This window comes from Amblyraja radiata, chromosome 7 (assembly GCF_010909765.2).
Source record: "Amblyraja radiata isolate CabotCenter1 chromosome 7, sAmbRad1.1.pri, whole genome shotgun sequence".
Lineage (NCBI taxonomy): Eukaryota > Metazoa > Chordata > Chondrichthyes > Rajiformes > Rajidae > Amblyraja > Amblyraja radiata.
The window spans coordinates 84,139,348-84,160,744 of NC_045962.1; the positions used below are offsets into that span (position 1 = coordinate 84,139,348).

The window sequence follows — 21,397 nt, forward strand, 5'->3', positions numbered from 1 at the left end:
CAGATTCTCTGCACATTCAGAAGAGCCGTTAAACCGAGGAGCTGTCTGCTTTTTAAAAAAATCATTAAAAAATGGCAGGAGAATTCTCCCCTGAGCTCCGACCAACAATTCTCCCTCAGCCCACATCAGGGGGATGGTGAGATGTGAACTTGTACATTCAGGTGGGCTCGGTGGTTAGCAATGTGGCTTCTGGAGGTGGTCAGGGGCTGCGATCGGCCTCTGAGGGGTGTGTGATCGTTGCAGGATCGTTGCAGACTCTCTCCAGGAGCTTGCTTGTCACATTTCCCACACTCGGAGATGACCAGTTCAAAAGCACCGCTCGGGCTGCAGGGACCTCTGGCCATCTTGAGATTGTGAACAGCGGCTCATAAATGGAAGGCCTTCTTTGTGAACGCCGATAAATAGTTGCACTATGCCACATGAGATTGCATGGTCGGAAGGGCTCGGAGTACAGTGAGTCAACTTTGGGGATGCAATGTTTTGTTTTGCTAGGCCACAGCCATTCCATGCCAACAACAGCCCACGTCTGGTTTCTGTTATTTTTCTGGTGGTATTTACTGTAGGAGGGATATTGGCGAGTGGTTAACAGGAAAATGCCTGTCCTCCCCTCGAACAGTGCATTGAGATCTTTAATATCCACCTGTGCAAGCAGACAGGACCCACATATTGAGGTTTTGTCCCCGGGACCGAGCGAGACCATTTGACTCGTTGAGTCCACACACCGGTTTGTTGCAAGAGCCACTTCAGTTAGTCCCACTGACCCGCCCTTTCCGTTTAGACCTGCAAGTTCTTTCCCTTCCTTTGCCACCTTTTTTTTGAGCACTCCTTGGCAATGCATTCCGGGCCCGAGCCACTCTCTGTCTACAAACGTACACTGTGTACACCGAGCCGCCGTTGGTTCTTTATCCCCCATGGTCCTTGATCCTTCTGCCAATTGGAACAATTTCTTTCAGTCTATTCTGCCTGTACATTTTTATGGTTTTTAAGTATTGCAATCACACCTTCTCACAACCTCCTGGAGTAACGCACAGTGGGTAGAGCCGCCGCGTTCGATCCAGACCTCGGTGCCGTCCCCGCGGAGTTTGCACGTACTCCCTGTGACCACTCGCATTTCCTCCGGGTGCTCAGGTTTCCTCCCATATGAATGGACGAATGAATGAATGAATGAATAATGAATGAATAAGTTTATTGGCCAGGTAGACAAAAACGCTGGGTAAAACTCCAGCAGGTGAGGCAGCATCTAATGAGCGAAGGAAATCGGTGACGTTTCGGGTCAAGACCCTTCTTCAGACTCTGCAGTTCCTTCTTAAAGGTTTATTGGTCAAGCATGTTCACATACAAGGAATTTGCCTCGGTGCTCCGCTTGCAAGTGACAACATGACATACAGTAAACAATTAAGAATAACACATAAAATATTAATAAAAAAACATTATCGATTAAACATGTGAATTAATAAAATACCTGAGCAAAAGGAGGTACAGATTTTTGGTTATTGAGTAGGGCTAGTAATTGTGTAAAAAAGCTTTTTTTATGTCTGGCTGGGTCAGCTTCCATGTACATCCTGACTACAGGCAGGTTTGTTGGTTAACTGGTCTCTGTAAATTGGACAACATTTTTCCATCATTAGGTCATTTTCTTCAGAGCTTTGACTGAATCCTCTCCAGTTTTAGTGATCGTTCGGAAGAATTAATGGCCGATAGACCTCAGATCCACTATCTTTAGTCATGAGCTGTTTGTTGGGATTGGATGAGAAAGTGGGATAACTATAGAGGTGTCTTATAGAATCTTGCAGAGGTGTATAAGATCACGAGAGGAATAGATCGGGCAGATGCACAGAGTCTCTTGTCCAGAGTGGGTGAGATGAGGGCCGGAGGTCATAGGTTTAGGGTGAAGGGGGGAAAGATTTAATAGGAATCTGAGGGGTAACTTTTTCACACAAAGGGTGGTGGGTGTATAGAACGAGCTGCCGGAGGAGGTAGTTGAGGCAGGGACTATCCCAACATTTAAGAAGCAGTTAGACAGATACATGGATAGGACAGATTTGGAGGGATATGGACCAAATACTGGCAGGTGGGACTAGTGTAGCTGGGACATGTTGGCCGGTGTGGGCAAGTTGGGCTTGTTTCCACATTGTGTCACTATGACTCTATAACTAGTATGATCGGCGTGGGACTCAGTGGGACTAAGGGCCTGTTTCACTGCTATTTCTCTGAGCTAAACTAAACTCTTCGGTTCCAAGAACAACCTCAAGTTCTCTGGGTCTGGTAGACAAAAAATGCTGGAGTAGCTCAGAGGATGAGGCAGCATCTATGGAGAGAAGGAATGGTCTGAAGAAGGGTCTCGACCCGAAACGTCGCCCATTCCTTCCCTCCAGAGATGCTGCCTCACCCGCTGAGTTACTCCAGCATTTTGTGCCTACCTTCGATTTAAACCAGCATCCGCAGTTCTTTCTTATGCCCCTGTCCCACTTAGGAAACCTGAACGGAGACTTTGCGCCCCACCCAAGGTTTCCGTGCGGTTCCCGGAGGTTGCAGGTGGTTGCCGGAGGTTGCAGGTAGTGGAAGCAGGTTGGGAGACTGAAAAAAACCTCCGGGAACCTCCGGGAACCGCATGGAAACCTTGGGTGGGGTGCAAAGTCTCCAGAAGTTTCCGTTCAGGTTTCCTAAGTGGGACAGGGGCATTACTTTGTTGACTATCCACAATACTATCATCCTTCATTCCTGGAATGATTTGACTGAATCTCTTCTGTATCCTCTCTAAAGCTTTTCCATCTTCCCCAAATCGTGGTGCCCAAAACTGAACACAACCCTCTCGCTGTGGCGGAACTATAATTTGTTGTAAAGATTTGCCACACTTCCCTGCTTATATGTTCTCTGCCGCTATTTATAAATCCCAGGATCCACTAAGTCCTGAAACCACTTTCCCAACATCCTTGCCACTTTCAACAAACTGTACACATATATTCCCTAGATCTCTTTGTTCGCGCAATCCCTTTAGAATTACTCTCTGTAGTTTTCCTTGGCTCTCCTTGTTTTTCCTACCAAAATATAACGCACTTTTGAAAGGATAAAGCCATTGCATTTATTCAACCCCAACTCAATCAAACACTTTGGAAATGTAATTAATGTTGCAATGTGGTCAACGCATTAACTAGTGTGTGAATTTCATGTTTCCCAAATAGAAATTTGATAATGATTAGATAATCAATTCTTACTACTGAGGGAGTGCAGCGTAGGTTCACCAGGTTAATTCCCGGGATGGCGGGACTGCCACATGCTGAGAGAATGGAGCGGCTGGGCTTGCATACTCTGGAGTTTGGAAGGATGACAGGATATCTTATTGAAACATATAAAATTATTAAGGTACACAAAAATGCTGGAGAAACTCAGCGGGTGCAGCAGCATCTATGGAGCGAAGGAAATAGGCAACGTTTCGGGCTGAAACCCTTCTTCAGACTGATCCATAGATGCTGCTGCACCCGCTGAGTTTCTCCAGCATTTTTGTGTACCTTCGATTTTCCAGCATCTGCAGTTCCTTCTTAAACACTAAGATTATTAAGGGTTTGGACACGCTAGAGGCAGGAAACATGTTGGGTCCAGAACCAGGGGCCACAGTTTAAGAATAAGGGGTAAGCCATTTAGAACGGAGACGAGGAAACACTTTTTCACACAGAGAGTTGGGTCTGTGGAATTCTCTGCCTCAGAGGGCGGTGGAGGCCAGTTCTCTGGATACTTTCAAGAGAGAGCTAGATAGGGCTCTTAAAGATAGCGGAGCCAGGGGATATGGGGAGAAGGCAGGAACGGTGTACTGATTGGGGATGATCAGCCATGATCGCATTGAATGGCCGAATGGCCTACTTCTGCACCTATTGTCTATTGTCTATTATCTCTGTTAGTGGTACAGGTCGAAGGATAACAGTTAGTCCAGAATACTTGGTAGAAATGCCCTGCTGTTATTTGAGATAGTGATAACTGGATCTTATAGATTCATCGTCTTAAAGTCATAAGCCCCTGTCCCACTACAGGCGACTAGGCAGCCACCACATTTTTCATGGGGTGACACATGTAGGGTTGTGAGTTGTCTCCTCAAGTCACCTAAAGAGTCGTAACGTTTTTCTGGTCGCCACTGGATTTTGAAATGTTCTAAACTTTTTGGCGACTGTGGGCTTGACGTAGCTTGTGTTCTCCTGTTGTAGGCGCTGTTGTAGGTTGTTGCCAGGATGACGCAGGTTGTCGCCAGGGTGACGTTGGTTGTCGCCGGGCGCTGACTTCGGTGAATTCCATTGGCGACCACCCACGTCAACCTACGCCAACCGGCGACAGGTACTGGCGACTGAATTGTCTTCAGTTGTCGCCGACAGAGTCGTTGCTCGTCGTCGCTTGTGGACGTAGGTTGACTTTGGTTGTTGTAGATTGTCGCCTGTGTGGTTGTAGGTTGTCGTAGGTGTGGTCATAGGTGGACGTCTTAATGGGTCGCTGGTTGTCGGTAGCTTGCCGTCGACTAGGTGGTAGGTTGTCGTAGCTTGTCGTAGACATTGTCGTATGGGGGGTCCAGTCGTCGTTTTTTCGGTGACCTGCTACGACTGTGACAGTCGCTGAAAATATTGCCTCAGTGGGACAGGGCCTTTACAGTGTGGAAACAGGCCGTCTGGCTCAGCTTTCCCACACCGGCTAACATGTCCCATCTACCTTAGTCTCACCTGCCAGCATTTGGCCAATGTCCCTCCAAACCTGTCCGATTTATGTACCTGTCTGAATGTTTCTTAAATTCCTGTCAACTCTGTTCTCTTGTGAGGGCTGATACATTAAGTAAGTAATTAAGTAAGTACGTAAGTAGGTTTATTGGCCAAGTATTCACATACAAGGAATTTGCCTTGGTGCTCCGCCCACAAGTAACAACATGACATACAGTGACAGTTACGAATGACTCAGAAAACACTTTAATAATAATAAAACATTAATGATAAAACACCATTGATCAAGCACGTGAACCAACAAAATACCAGATCAAAGGGAGGCTACAGATTTTTGGCTGTTGAGTAGAGAAAGTACTCGTGGATAAAAACTGTTTTTATGTCTGGCTGTGGCAGCTTTGACAGTCCGGAGTCGCCTTCCAGAGGGAAGTGATTCAAAGAGTTTGTCATCTCTCTTGAAAGATCATTGATCTGTAATGTTAACCCTTTCTTTCTCCTCTGATATTATTTATTGTATAGATACAAAGTGCTAGAGTAACCCAGTCTCTGGATGCAGGCAGCAGTCTGAAGAAGGATCCCGACCCGAAACGTCACCCATCCTTTTTCTCCAGAGGTGCTGCCTGACCTGCTGAGTTATGGGCCTGTCCCACGTGGACGATTTTTCAGGCGGCTGCCGGCGACTGTCAAGTTGTAGCAGGTCGCGACTGGAACGGCGACTGTCAGAGTTGAACACACACACACATACACACGCGCACGCACACTCATCGCTTCCTTCACCAGCCTGTTATGCAGGCGGGGGACAGGGCAAGTGGGGGAGAGTGCTGTCTGAGTGAAATTCACACGGTGCAAAGCCAAGGTGATACAGACACACACCGATGAACAGGAAGGTTGGCGCTGTAATTAAGACGGTGAAAGCACAGTGTATGGGAAGGGCCACTTAAGTCCTTTTAATGGGGGGGGGAGAAGGGGGGGGGTGGAGCAGGGGGGGAGGGGGGGAGGGAGAGGGGGGGGGGAAGGGGGGAAGGGGGGGGGAAGGAGTGGAGACAACTTTTAAGAAGCCAGAGCGACACCCCGGCAAACATGTGGCGACCTCATAGTCTCCTGTAGTCGCCTAAAAAGTTGCATAAGTGGGACAGGCCAAGCATTTACTCCAGCATTTTGCATCTTTAGTATAAATAAGTATCTGCAGTTCCTTGTTTCCACTAGCTATCGTTTATTGTATATCTATTTGTCGTGTTGTTTCATTACAGTGTCTGCAAAGTTGCTGCAAGTAAGAATTTCCTTGTTCCGTTCCCAATGTATATGACAATTAAACCGTCGAGACTCTTCCCACCTCCCGACCATTCCGGCCTCCTCCCATTCCCTGTCTCCTGTCTCCTGACTCGCCCTTTAATTGCTTCATCACACAACCAGAACGTGGGTCACAAGAAGCCGCAGATGCCAGTATCTTGAGCAAAACACAAAGTGCCGGAGGAATTCAACAAGTCAGGCAGCATCTGTGGAGGGCAAAGAACAGGCGGCTGATCTTCAGAGTTGTGAAGCTGTAAGAATGTCTCTCCAGTGTAAGTGACGCTCTGATTGTCTTCCACCTCTTCTAGTTGAACTTCATTGGTATCACCGTGCCCAAGGACCACTGCTACGTTCACTTTCTTGCCACCCAGCACGTGTTTGCTCCTGTTTGCATCGACACTGCCAACCCACCCAAACAGGTGAGTAGCTTGGGGCTGCTCCTTGCCTTCTGGCTGCACTTCACGCCCACCACCCTCATCTCCGGACACCCTGCGCGTAGGGGAGAGGGCGGGTGCCGAGGATGTCCTGGTCGGGTTGTTCCTGGGCCTGGCCAAGCTGGCCATCCGCAAGTCACGGCGCCAGGCGGAAGCGAGGTTACGTCCGCGCCCGGGTGGTGTTAGAGAGGGACTACGCCCTGTCAATGGGCACCTTGGGGGATTTCCGGGACCGCTGGGCACCGCGGGGGGGGTTGAATGCATCCTTGACAAGGAGTGTAAGATAGTTGTGTAATAGTTTATCGTTTGTCCTGCATTATGGTGGGGCGTTCTGTTTTGTTTTTTATTGTTCTGTGTATATTATTTTAATATTTGAATAAATATTTTTGATTAACAAAAAAAAGCAGGTGAGTAGCTTAGCACTAAGGGCCTGTCCCACCAGCATGCGATTGCATGCGTCTAGCGCGACCAAACGTGGTCGCTTGAGGCGTACGGCCTCGCGGGGCCGGTCCCACTTCCAAGCGCGGAGGCGTATGGAGTTGTGCGGGGCTGGTCCCGACATCATACTCACCAATCAGCTGGGCAGGAGGCGGGCCGACTGAATTTGGACGTCGCACGGCGTTGGGCGGTGACGTCATCGCGCAACGGCACGCTGGGCGGTGACGTCATCGCGCAACGCTGCGTACGCCGTCAAGACGCTAAGTATGCCCTCAATACGCCTGCGAGCCGACAGGCCATTGGCGCGCATAGATTTCGGACAGTGCGGGATTTTCAGAGCCCCGCGCGATGTCGGGACCAGTCCCGCACAACTCCATACGCCCCCGCGCTTGGAAGTGGGACCGGCCCCGCGAAGCCGTACGCCTCAAGCGATCACGTTTGGTCGCGCTAGACGCATGCAACCGCATGCTGGTGGGACAGGCCCTTAACTCATGGATGATGGTTATATCAATTGACATTTCTTTCACTGGATAAGTTGGCGGAGACAACTGGATAAGTGGGAGTACACATGATGGGCCGAATGGCCTAATTCTGTTCCTGAAGCCTCGTGCAATGTAAATTCCAAGTGAAATAAAGCAGAGGGTGGTGAGCCTGTGGAATTCATTGCTACAGACAGCCGTGGAGGCCAAGGGTATTTTGAAAGCAGAGATTGACCAATTCTTGACTAGTACAGGTTTCAAGGGTCACGGGGAGAAGGCAGAAGAATGGGGTTGAGAGGGAAAGATAGATCAGCCGTGATTGAATGGCAGAGTAGACTTGATGGACTGAATGGCTCTTATGACTAATTAATTCATATTAAATATGTTCCTGATTGTCTCCCCCTGCTCATCTTCCTCTCAGACCAGGTCTCTCTTTCAATACATCCACTGTCTGCTGTGAAATATTTTCATTCAGTCCCAGAAAGTCCCGGGTTTAAATCCCACACGTCTTGTCTTATGTCAGTCGATAATGGTTTCGTGGCTTTCAATGACCGCAAATATTCTCCCACGTTTTGAGCTCGGGAATGGAGCAGTCAGCTTGGAAATCCCCACTCCAAAACATCAGTCAGTGGCAGACGGCTCTGTAACTGAACTAATGACCCTCAAGTCACAAGTTTGAATCTCACGTACCACTCTGCAAATGCCTTTCCAAGGTGCAACGTGGCAAAAGCCTTCATGTGGTGCCGTGGCCATAGTGCCCGCTTGGAAGACCCAAAGGTCAACCCGCCTGAAGGCTCAGTCTGAAGAAGGGTCTCGACCTGAAACGTCACCCATTCCTTCGCTCCAGAGATGCTGCCTGACCCGCTGAGTTACTCCAGAATTTTATGTCTATCTTCGGTGTAAACCAGTATATGCAGTTCCTTCCTACACACAGACACATACACACATATTTAAAAAAAAATGTATACATATATATGTATACACACATACACGCACATAATGTATAGGTAGGAACTGCAGATGCTGGTTTGCATCAAAGATAGACACAAAATACTGGAGTAACTCAGTGGGACAGGCAGCATCTCTGGAGAGAAGGAATGGGTGATGCATTGGGTCGAGACACTTCTTCAGACTTCAAGAAGGTCTCGCCCCGAAACGTCACGCATTCCTTCTCTCCAGAGATGCTGCCTATCCCGCTGAAACATCACGTATCCATGTTCTCAAGAGATTTTGCCCGACCCGCGGAGTTACTCCAGCACTTTGTGTCTTTCCGTGGAATGGTTTGATTCGTTTCTGGTTGGTGTGAGATGGAAACCGACAAGGATGTACAGGTCAAAGGCAGGCAGAATAATGCTGGAGAAAACTCAGCGGGTCAGGCAGCATCTCTGGAGAAAAGGAACAGGTGACATTTCAGGTCGAGACCCTGGAGTTCCTTCCTGTATGTTGGACAGGCCAAGCCTGGGTACATGATGGGGCGGGGGGATGGGGTTGGTTAGGACCTTGTGCAATACAATCAATCCGAGTTGCAACCTCCAGAAGCTGCAAAGCCTGCTTAACAAGCTGTTTAAAATATAAATAAGTGGTGCGTTCAACCCTCTTCTTGTATCTGTCGCTCAATACAGATTTACGAGTTGTACAATGGCGGCTCAGTGCGAGTCATTTATGACATCCAGATGGATGCCGTGAAGAACGTTCAGGAAGTGAATTACAACCATCCAATCTTTCAGTGTCTGAATCCCCGTGGGGAGATCAAGTCCGGGATGACCGGTTACATTGAGTGGATCTTCTCACCACTGGAGGCTAAATCCTACACGGTATGTAAGGAAGAGTAAGATTTGCATGTCCCGAGTGCCTGTTCTGAACCTTAAGGGCCTATCCCACCAGCGGCATGCGGCTAGCGCGACCTAGCGTGGTCGCTTGAGCCGTACCGCCTCGCGGGGCCGGTCCCACTTCGATCGCTGGAGCCGTATGGAGTTGTGCGGAGCTGGTCCCGACATCGCGCGGGGCTCCAAAAAACTGACACTGTCCAAAAATTCCGCGCGGCAACGGCCTGTCGGCCCGCAGCCGCATTGAGGCCGTACACACCGCCTCGACGGGCGTATGCAGCGTCTCAACGCCGTCCGCAGCATCTTGACGACATATGCCTAGCACGTGGCGTTGCGTGATGACGTCGCCGCCCGGCGTGCCGTTGCGTGATGACATCACCGCCAGACGCCGTGCGATGTCCAAATTCAGTCGGCCCGCCTCCTGCCCAGCTGATTGGTGAGTATGATGTCGGGACCAGCCCCACACAACTCCAGACGGCTCTGCGGTTGTGAGTGGGACCGGCCCCGCGAGGCCGTACGCCTCAAGTCACCACGTTTGGTCGCGCTGACGCATACAAACGCATGCTGGTGGGACAGGCCCTTTACAATCAATTAAACATGTTGTCGTTAGCAAGGCAGGCAGTATTCAATCATTTGTGAGACCATCACGCATAAAACCTCCCTTCTATAGACTCCACCTCTCCACATTGACATGAATCTGTGGTATTAATTGCCATAGTTGGCTGTGGAGGCCAAGTCAATGGATATTTTTAAGGTGGAGATAGATGGATTCTTGATTAGTATGGGTGTCGGGGGTTATGGGTAGAATGGGGTTGGGAGGGAAAGATAGATCAGCCATGATTGAATGGCAGAGTAGACTTGATGGGCCAAATGGCCTAATTCTGCTCCCTAGGCAAGTCCACCAACATAATCGTGGACCAGTCTCACCCTGGCCACTGCCTCTGCTACCCTCTCCCATCAGGCAAGATGTACAGAAGTTTGAAACTGCTCTTCCCAGCAGTTATCAGGCAACTGAACCATCCTATCACCAACTAGAAAGCGGCCTTGACCTCACACTTACATAGAAACATAGAAACATAGAAAATAGGTGCAGGAGTAGGCCATTCGGCCCTTCGAGCCTGCACCGCCATTCAATATGATCATGGCTGATCATCCAACTCAGTATCCTGTACCTGCCTTCTCTCAATACCCCCTGATACCTTTAGCCACAAGAGCCACATCTAACTCCCTCTTAAATACAGCCAATGAACTGGCCTCAACTACCTTCTGTGGCAGAGAATTCCACAGATTCACCACTCTCTGTGTGAAAAATGTTTTTCTCATCTCGGTCCTAAAAGACTTCCCCCTTATCCTTAAACTGTGACCTCGTGTTCTGGACTTCCCCAACATCGGGAACAATCTTCCTGTATCTAGCCTGTCCAACCCCTTAAGAATTTTGTAAGTTTCTATAAGATCCCCCCCCTATATAGATCAGCCATGATTGAATGGCAGAGTAGACTTGATGGGCCAAATGGCCTAATCCTGCTCCCAGAACTTATGAAATGAATCTATCCTTCATGCGGCCTAGGCAAGTCCACCAACATGGACCAGTCTCACCCTGGCCTCTGCTACCCTCTCCCATCCCTCTCCCATCAGGCAAGATGTACAGAAGTTTGAAAATGCCCTCCTCCAGATTCTTCCCAGCAGTTATCAGGCAACGGAACCATCCTATCACCAACTAGAAAGCGATCCTGACCTCACACTTACCTCATTGGAGATGTTCGAACGATCTCAAATCTTATTTTACTGGATGTGATCTTGCACTAATAGTTATATCCTTTATCTGTACACTGTGAGCAGTGATTGTAATCATGTATTGTCTTTTCACTAACTGGATAGCAGGCAAAAGCCTTTCACCTTACCTTTGTCAATAATATGTTTAAGAAGGAACTGCAGATGCTGGAAAATCGAAGGTACACAAAAATGCTGGAGAAACTCAGCGGGTGCAGGAGCATCTATGCAGCGAAGGAGATATGCAACGTTTCGGGCCTGAAGAAGGGTTTCGGCCCAAAACGTTGCCTATCTCCTTCACTCCATAGATGCTGCTGCACCCGCTGAGTTTCTCCAGCATTTTTGTCTACCTTTGTCAATAATATACTGAACTAAACTAAACAGCAATGTCACAATGATTAGTTAAGTTGAGGCTTATGGGCCTGTCCCACTTGGCGATTTTTTTAGGCAACTGCCGGCGACTGTCATGGTCGTAGCAGGTCGCCGAAAAACCGGCGACAACTTACGTCATCCTGGCGACAACCTACGACAGATCCCACGTCAGGAGAAGTCAAGCTACGCTAGTTGGCGTCAAACCCACCGTCGGCGAAGCTTCGCCAGCATGTTGAAATTTTAGCGGCGACCAGAGAGACTCTACGGCGTTTTGCGCGACTGAGGAGACAACTCCCAGCGCCCGCTGTGGCGACAAACTAGTCGCTTGTAGTCGCCTAAAAAAATCGCCCAATTGGGACAGGCCCATTAGGAACTGCAGATGCTGGAAACTTGAACAAAACACAAAGTGCTGGAGCAACTCAGTGGGTCAGGCAGCATCTGTGGAGGGAATGGACAGTCGGCGTTTTTTCTCGAGATCCCTCTCCAGACTGAATTTTGCTAATGGTTCGTTAAGTCTGCATGGTGATCAGAGGAAAAGTAAATTTATAAAAATCCCCCCAAAAAAGTCGACAGATGCTGGAAATTGGCCCATGTGTTCTTTTTATATCCATCTGGGATCGCTATCAGTGAAAGTGAAAATCGTAGCCATAAGACCGGGGTAGCCTTATATTGATGTGTCTGCACTATAGCACTGAAGTACCAATCAAAACTTTGTGTTCAAGTCTCCTGATTAGAACTTGAACACGTCATCTTTGCCTCATTTCGCTTGGGCAGCGGTATGAACATTGATTTCCCTAAATTCAAGTAACTCATGCATCTCTTTCCCCTAACCCCCTCTCCATCCAAGACTTTAGAGATACAGTGTGGAGCCAGGCCCTTCGATCCACTGAGTCCACGCCAACCAGCTCTCACCCCGTACACTAGCACTATCCTACACACAAGGGACATTTTACAAGTTTTACCAAAGCCAATTGGTACCTGTATATTAGTTCATCAGTTCATAAGTGATAGCAGCAGAATTAGGCCATTCAGCCCATCACGCATGTCTTTGGAATGTGGGAGGAAACCGGAGTGCCTGTAGAAAACCCTCGGGTTCAAGGGGATACTGTGCAAACTGTGTACAGACAGCACCCATAGTCAGGATTGAACCCGGGTCTCTGATGCTGTAAGGCAGCAACTCTGCCACAGCGCCACTGTGCCGCCGCCTCTCGGTTTGCGCAACTGACACCACATTTCATCCCACTGGGAGACCAGTTTTTGTCCTAGTGAAGTAAAGGCCCGGTCGGGGGGAGTTCCCCCCCCACCCTGCCACGGGTACCATGTAATCCCGTGCTACCTGCTCCATGGTCGGATAGTCGGCGACTAAACCGTCTCCCCCACCTGGTTTGCCAGGTGAGGAGGGGGCTGTGGACCCCCAGCAGGACCAAAAACAAGACTTGTCAAAGGGCGGATGAGCTCGTAGCGAGCTGACGGCCATCTACACTTCAGTAGAAATCGCGATCACTGTCGTACGTAGCATTGTAAGGAATGATGATAAAGCACACACACACACACAGCAGGAACTGGAGGACAGAGATGTGTGGTGCGCCCGTCACCGTTCCCGTTGGAAACCAGCGCCACTGCGTCGCTAATGTTTCCGCCGATGATGAATGAATCCCCGATGTCATCTGTTGCCGGCCCAGCTTTATTCCGGCCTTCTCTATCTTTCAGCCTGACGAAGGGATCCGACGCAAAACATCACCTATTCCTTTTCTCCAGAGACGCTGCCTGACCAGCTGAGCTACACCAGCATTTCGTGCCTATTTTCGGTGTAAACCAGCATCTGCAGTTCCTTCCTGCACATTTCGCCTCATTTTACCTGTCAGCACTCGAAGCAGAGATAAGGGCAGTTAAATACTTGACAACTTTGCACCTTGTAGCAATCCAACAAATGTTTAAATCATTTTGTTTCCACCAGCTAAAATGCAGAAGGGTGGAAAGTCAGAGTACAAAATCGTACTTTTGTCAACAAATTAAAGTTAGATTAAATTGCGTCGGAAAAGTAAAACTATAAATTTCGTTTGAAAAAAGCGATTAATTTTACCGAATTTAAATTAATATTATTCCTCTGGGTAAAACAACACTGGTCAATAGTGAAATTTCTGGCACCAAAGTCTGGAATTAAACAGAGGAATAAAGTCTTGGTTGTGTTTGGTTTATTATTTCTCAGCATTTCTTGTCCCCTCATGAGTTTCGTGGGAAATGAAATACATATTCTGGCTTTTTTTTTTCGAATAACATAAATTGAAAATCGCATTCCTGGAAAATATGAATCGAAACTGACTGGGAACCATTTACAAATCCTCACTCTGGCCGCGGAGAGTGCGTGCTGTGAGGACCTGCCAGGAATTAGGTTGCTGAAGTTATTGTGCCTCTCTGCTCCGGGACCTCTGGCCCTTGCGGCTGGCTGTCTGATAAGTACTTCAGATGTGAGACTTGCCACAGCAGTGCATGTTTGTAGATCTTAGACTGCATTCCCCATTCCCCTCCCCCCCACCCCCCCCCCCCCCCCACCACCCCCTTCCCAGACTCAAGACCAAAACCAAAATCTTGACGAATATTTTTGAAAGCTGAAGGCTGGATTGAGGTTGGAGTCGTTTAGCATTTTTTCCTGAAGTCTGTAAATAAACAGACTACAAGTTGTGACTGGAACTCAAGACTTAAATTAAATTAATTTTCAGGATGATCGCAGAAATGAAGAGTTGATATAAAAGAAGGCACATGTATGAGGACCGAGGTCTGATTTTAACCTAAGTTGCCCATATCAAACGAATGATATTGAGTTGAGTTGAGTTTATTGATTATGTTGACCAGTTTATTGACTATGGTGAATTATAAAACTGGCATCCAGGAGCCAGGTTAGATTTAAAGCAGAGATCAAAGTTGTAAGAAGGATCTTGGAATATTAAGGCTATTTCCACTGAAGAGAGAAAGGAGCATGAAAATAAAAATTAATAAAGCTGTCCAAAGTCATAACAAATGATGTTGGAATAGGAAGAGCTTTCAACAGCTACAACAGTGGGGGAGCCAGTGGTGCAGTGGGTAGAGTTAGCTCTGCCAGCATCAGAAACCCCGGTCAGTCCTGACCTCCTGCTCTGTCTGTGTGTGGAGTTTACACAATCTCCCTGAGACTCTGTGGGTTTCCACCCGGTGCTCTGGTTTACACCCACATCCCAAAGGCGCGTGGGTTGTTCAGGCCAATTGGCCATTTTAACTTGTCCCCACGGTGTCGTTCATAATACAACCTGGAATCAGACCCTTCAGCCCAACTAGTCCCTGCTGACCAAGAAGCCAGACTGCTTTGGTAAACGGTAAAATCTGGGAGAGTTGATGAAACATAGAAACATAGAAAATAGGTGCAGGAGTAGGCCATTCGGCCCTTCGAGCCTGCACCGCCATTCAATATGATCATGGCTGATCATCCAACTCAGTATCCCGTACCTGCCTTCTCTCCATACCCCCTGATCCCTTTAGCCACAAGCGCCACATCTAACTCCCTCTTAAATATAGCCAATGAACTGGCCTCAACTACGTTCTGTGGCAGAGAATGTGTGGAAAGAATAAAATAGGATTTGTGTAGTATTAGTGTGAATGACTGGCTGGCCTGTTTCCATGCTGTATCTCATTCTATGACTCTACAACTTGCATTCATACAGTATCTTTAACGAATCTCAGCACTTCAACTCCCCCTCCTATTCCGAATCTGACCTTTCTGTCCTGGGCCTCCTCCATGGCCAGAGTGAGCACCACCGGAAATTGGAGGAGCAGCACCTCATATTCCGCTTGGGCAGTCTGCACCCTAGCGGCATAAACATTGACTTCTCCAATTTCCGGTAGCCCTTGCTGTCTCCTCCCCTTCTCAGCTCTCCCTCGGCCCTCTGGCTAATCCTCTTCCTTTTTCCTTTCTTCTCCCCCCCACCCCCACCCTACTTCAGTCTGAAACGTTGCCTATTTCCTTTGCTCCATAGATGCTGCTGCACCCGCTGAGTTTCTCCCGCACTTTTGTCTATCTAGAACATGAGATATTTAGATGCGTTATTGTCAAATGTACCGAGGTACAGTGAAAAGCTTTGATTTGCATGCTATCCAATCAAATCCTAACTGTACATAAATACAATCAAGCCAAACTGAAGTTTAATAGGTAGAGTGAAGGGGGAGATACAGAGTGCAGAATATAGTTCTCAGCATTGTAGCGCACCAGTTCCAAAGTCCAATGTTCGCAAGTCCAGCACAGTGAAGAATGTTGATTCCACTGTGGTGGATGTTTATGTTAAACTTTATTTTATATGCTGTGTGTATTTTTGCTTTTTTTACTTAGTATGGCCATATGGTCACTTAAATTTCACTGTACCTTAATTGGTACACGTGACAATTAAATTGACAATAGACAATAGACAATAGGTGCAGGAGTAGGCCATACAGCCCTTCATGCCAGCACCACCATTCAATGTGATCATGGCTGATCATCCACAATCAGTACCCCGTTCCTAACTGCTCCCCATATCCCCTGACTCCGTTATCTTCAAGAGCCCTATCTAGCTCTCTCTTGAAAGTATCCAGAGAACCGGCCTCCACTGCCCGCTGAGGCAGAGAATTCCACTGACTCACAACTCTCTGTGAGAAAAAGTGTTTCCTCGTCTCCGCTCTAAACGGCATACCCCTTATTCTTAAAGCCCTGTCCCACAGTATGAGTTCATCCAAGAGTTCTCCCCAGTTTAAAAAAAAAATCAAATTCGTGGTAAGCACGTGGAATGAACGTAGCGGGTACGTCGGAGCTCGGGGACGTCTCTTAGCGGCTCGTAACGCTAACGGCAGGTACTCGGAGAAATTCGGTAAACTCGGGAAGACTCGTGAAGATTTTTCAACATGTTGAAAAATGCCCACGAGAGCCCCGAGTACCGACAAGCGGCCATTACCGTAAATCTCCGAGTTCGAATCAGGGCAAACTCGGGAGGACTCTTTGAATGAAATTGTACAGTGGGACAGGGCTTTTAAACTGTGGCCCCTGGTTCTGGACTCCCCCAACATCGGGAACATGTTGAATCTTAAATCTTGAGAATTGGATAGCACCCTAGCTTAAAGAAAGACCGTATAACAGGGGAAGAAGCTGTTTCTCAGTCAGGCGGTGTGTGCTCTCAAACTTCTGTATCTCCCCCCCCCCCCCCCCCCCCCCCTCTCCGCCTATAGGAGTGGGGAGAAGGAGAAATGACTGTGGTGGGAAAGGTTGATTATTTTGGCTGCCTTCCGGAGGCAGCATTGATGGAGTCAATAGCGGGGAGTCTGGTTTGTGTGATGATGTGGGCTGCATTGCAGTCTTGGGCATAGCTGTGATGCAACCCGATCATTGACTTTTCATGGTGCATCTGAAGGAGGATTTCAAAGAAGAGAGTTGGGGTAAATGTAGGGTCAATGATCATGGGACAAGCATTGACAAGAAAAGATACAAGGTGGAAGGCCAAGCACAAGAAGTTATGAAGACATAGATAAGAGTTTCACCGCATCCCAAGTTCTTTACAGGCAATGAAGTACTTCCTCAGTACTGTTTTGTAACACCAGCCCGGATTATAGAAACATAGAAAATAGGTGCAGGAGTAGGCCATTCGGCCCTTCGAGCCTGTACCGCTATTCAATATGATCATGGCTGATCATCCAACTCAGTATCCTGTACCTGCCTTCTCTCCATACCCCCTGATCCCTTTAGCCACAAGGGCCACATCTAACTCCCTCTTAAATATAGCCAATGAACTGTGGCCTCAACTACCTTCTGTGGCAGAGAATTCCAGAGATTCACCACTCTCTGTGTGAAAAATGTTTTCCTCATCTCGGTCCTAAAAGATTTCCCCCTTATCCTTAAACTGTGAATTTTTACTATATTTTAGTGTCCTGCATTGTGCAGTATTTTAATAGTGTGGCCACGGTGGCGCAGCGGTAGAGTTGCTGCCTCGCAGCGCCGGAGACCCGGGTTCGATCCCGACTACGGGTGCTGTCTGTACGGAGTTTGCACGTTCTCCCCGTGATCTGCGTGGGTTTTCTCTGAGAGCTTCGATTTCCTCCCACTATCCAAAGGCGTGCAGGCTTGTAATAATAATAATAATAATACATTTTATTTATGGGCGCCTTTCAAGAGTCTCAAGGACACCTTACAAAAATTGAGCAGGTAGAGGAAAAACATGTAAGGGGAATGAAATAAATAGTAGAGACATGACTAGTACACAAAGTTAAGACAGAATTCAATACAAAACACAGTATGAGGCAAGATTATTGTAGGTTATTTGTATTGGTAAAATGTATTGGTAAAATGTTAAAAAAATGTCCCTAGTTGGGTGTGGGATAGTGTTAATGTGCGGGGATCGCTGGTCGGCCCGGACCCAGCGGGCCGAAGGGTCTGTTTCCGCGCTGTATCTCTAAACGACACCAATCCCATTTAACAGTGGTGCAATGGTAGAGTTGCTGCCTCAAACAGCACCAGAGACCCAGGTTCGAACCTGGTTACGTGTGTTGTCTGTACATTCCCCTGGTGACCACAGGGGTTTTCCCCGGGTGCTCCGTTTCCTCCCACACTCTGAAGGCAGGCGGGTTTGTAGGTTAATCAGCCTCTGTAAATTGTCCCTGGCGTGTAGAATAGAACTAGTGTATGGGTAATCGTTGGCTGGCACGGACTCAATCGACCAAAGGGCCCTTTTCCACCCTGTATCTTAAGTAAATAAGTAAGTTTATTGGCCAAGTATTCACATACAAGGAATTTCCCTTGGTGCTCCGCCCACAAGTAACAACATGACATACAGTGACAGTTACGAATGACTCAGAAAACACTAAACATTAATAATAATAAAACATTAATGATAAAACACCATTGATCAAGCATGTGAACCAACAAAATACCAGATCAAAGGGTGGCTATAGATTTTTGGCTGTTGAGTAGAGCAACTACTCGTGGATAAAAACTGTTTTTATGTCTGGCTGTGGCAGCTTTGACAATCCGCAGTCACCTTCCAGAGGGCAGTGAGTCAAAGAGTTTGTGGCCAGGGTGAGAGGGGTCAGAGATGATCTTGCCCGCTCGCTTCCTGGCCCTTTAAAGTAACGGTTGCGTCCCACGCTGACAGAGTAACTCATTTAACCTCCCTCAGTGAATTTTTCTATCTATTTTGTGGTTTTAGCATTTCTTCTAATTGATTGTATTCCTGTTTGCTGCCTTACCTCTCCAGGTGAATACCGCGATCCACATCCTTAATGGAGACTCTGCCCTGGTGACCATCACAGGTATTGGGTATGACAAGCGCATCCTGGGCACCTGTGCCTCTTTCAATGATCCATCGTCTTATGCCGGAGCCCCAGCCATACAACGAGCTCCTGTCCTTGGGCAGGTGAGACAAGTGTTAGATAACGGTGGTACAGAGGTTAAACTGGCAGGGGGATAATCCAGAGGCCTGGACCAACAATCTCAAGACCTTCAAATCCCATCCTGGGAATTTACATTCAGATAATAATCTGAAATAGTTTCAGGTTCTATCCAGGAAAAGTATAATAGCTCTGTCCCACGGTACGAGTTCATCCAAGAGCTCTCCCGAGTTTAGAAAAAAATCAAACTCGTGGTAAGCACGGAGAATGAACGTAGCGGGTACGTCGGAGCTCGGGGACGTCTCTTTGCGCTAACGGCTGGCACTCGGGAAGACTCGCTAACGGCAGGTAAGCTCGGGAAGACTCGTGAAGATTTTTCAACATGTGGAAAAATGTCCACGATAGCCCCCAGTACCGACGAGCGGCCGTTACCGTAAATCTCCGAGTTCGAATCAGGGCAAACTCGGGAGAACTCTTGGAATGAACTCGTACCGTGGGACAGGGGTTTAAAACTTTTCTTTAATGTAGACACAAATGCCGGAGAAACTCAGCTGGTGAGGCAGCATCTATGGAGCGAAGGAAATGGGCGACGTTTCGGGTCGAAACCCTTCTTCAGACTGAAGTGGAGGGTGGGGGGGTGGGAAGAAGAAAGAAAGAGGCGGAGACGGTGGGCTGTGGGAGAGCTGGGAAGGGGAGGGAAAATAGACAATAGGCAATAGGTGCAGGAGTAGGAGTAGCACCAAGAAGCAGACACTGTCAGACCCACTAAACCTCCTCCAGCCCCTTTGCGTTTGCTGTAGCCTTGCAGAAAGAACTGCACGTTTAACGCCTCGGTCGATGAGATTGGCTCCAATTGGAGGGCCAGCAGAAGAAGATTGACAATAGACAATAGACAATAGGTACAGGACCCTTCGAGCCAGCACCGCCATTCAATGTGATCATGGCTGATCATCCCCAATCAGTACCCCGTTCCTGCCTTCTCCCCATATCCCCTGACTCCACTATTTTTAAGCCCTATCTAGCTCTCTCTTGAAAGCTTGCAAAGAGGGAGAAAACAGGGTTGTGGATGGAAGGAGGAATCACACGGGGGGGGGGGGGGTTGTTAAATTGTCTTCGGAGAGAGGAGGAGAACTTCTTCAAAGTAGGCATACCTTGAGGAGATTTCGCAGTGGAGTAGACAAAATGTTTAAGAAGGAACATTTCTTCAATAATGATGGCCTGCTGGCTCACTAATGCTGTGCAGGAGCCTTTCATTCTTACCCTACCTACTTTGGCCAATATGATGGGCGGTCACGGTGGCGCAGCGGTAGAGTTGCTGCCTAACAGCGAATGCAGCGGCGGAGACCCGGGTTCGATCCCGAGTACAGGTGCTGTCTGTACGGAGTTTGCACGTTCTCCTTGTGACCCTGTGTGGGTTTTCTCCGGGCTCTTCGGTTTCCTCCCACATTCCAAAGACGTACAGGTTTGTAGGTTAATTGGCTTGGTAAATGTAAAAATTGGCCCTAGTGGGTGTAGGATAGTGTTAATGCGCGGTGATCGCTGGTCGGTGCGGACCCGGTGGGCCGAAGGGCCTGTTTCCGTGCTGCATCTCTAAACTCTAAACTAATAGGAGATAAGTCCCACATAGGAGATTAGTGGGAAAAATTAGGGCACATGGTATTGGGGGTAGAGTGCTGACATGGATAGAGAAGTGGTTGGCTTACAGGAAACAAAGAGTAGGGATTAACGGGTCCCTTTCATAATGGCAGACAGTGACTAGTGGGGTACCGCAAAGCTCGGTGCTGGGACCGCAGCTATTTACAATATACATCAATGATTTGGATGAAGGGATTCAAAGTAACATGAGTAAATTTGCAGATGACACAAAGCTGTGTGGCAGTGTGAACTGTGAGGAGGACTCAATGAGAATGCAGGGTGACTTGGACAGGTTGGGGGAGTGGGCAGATGCATGGCAGTTGAAGTTTAATGCAGATAAATGTGAGGTTATCCACTTTGGTAGCAAAATCAGGAAGGCAGAATACTATCTAAATGGCGTCAAGTTGGGAAAAGGGGGAGTACAACGGGATCTGGGGGTCCTTGTACATCAGTCTCTGAAAGTAAGCATACAGGTACAGCAGGCAGTGAAGAAAACGAATGGCATGTTGGCCTTTATAACAAGAGGAATCAAATATAGGAGCAAAGAGGTCCTTCTGCAGTTGTACAGAGCCCTAGTGAGACCACACCTGGAGTATTGTGTGCTGTTTTGGTCCCCTAATTTGAGGAAGGACATTCTTGCTATTGAGGGAGTGCAGCGTAGGTTTACAAGGTTAATTCCCGGGATGGCGCGACTGTCATATGCTGAGAGAATGGAGCAGCTGGACATGTACACTCTGGAGTTTAGAAGGATGAGAGGGTATCTCATTGAAACATATAAGATTGTTAAGGGTTTGGACACGCTAGAGACAGGAAACATGTTCCCGATGTTGGGGGAGTCCAGAACCAGGCGTACAGGTTTGTAGGTAAATTGGCTTGGTAAATGTAAAAATTGGCCCTAGTGGTTGTAGGACAGTGTTAATGCGCGGTGATCGCTGATCGGTGCGGACCCGGTGGGCCGAAGGGCCTGTTTCCGCGCTGCATCTCAAAACTGTAAACTATTTAACTATAACAGTTTAAGAACAAGGGGTAAGCCATTTGGAACGGAGACGAGGAAACACTTTTTCTCACAGAGAGTGGTGAGT

The 21,397-nt window shown here is 48.0% G+C and overlaps 1 protein-coding gene across 1 annotated transcript in view; it reads left to right on the plus strand.

Annotated features, from left to right (window-relative positions):
- cfap65 (cilia and flagella associated protein 65) overlaps positions 1–21,397 on the plus strand; it is a 213,101-nt gene that overhangs the window by 120,627 nt on the left and 71,077 nt on the right. The window contains exons 21-23 of the mRNA XM_033024878.1: positions 6,293–6,403; positions 8,958–9,149; positions 18,548–18,706. Coding sequence (XP_032880769.1) covers positions 6,293–6,403; positions 8,958–9,149; positions 18,548–18,706 — 462 coding nt within the window. The remainder of the gene's footprint in view (positions 1–6,292; positions 6,404–8,957; positions 9,150–18,547; positions 18,707–21,397) is intronic.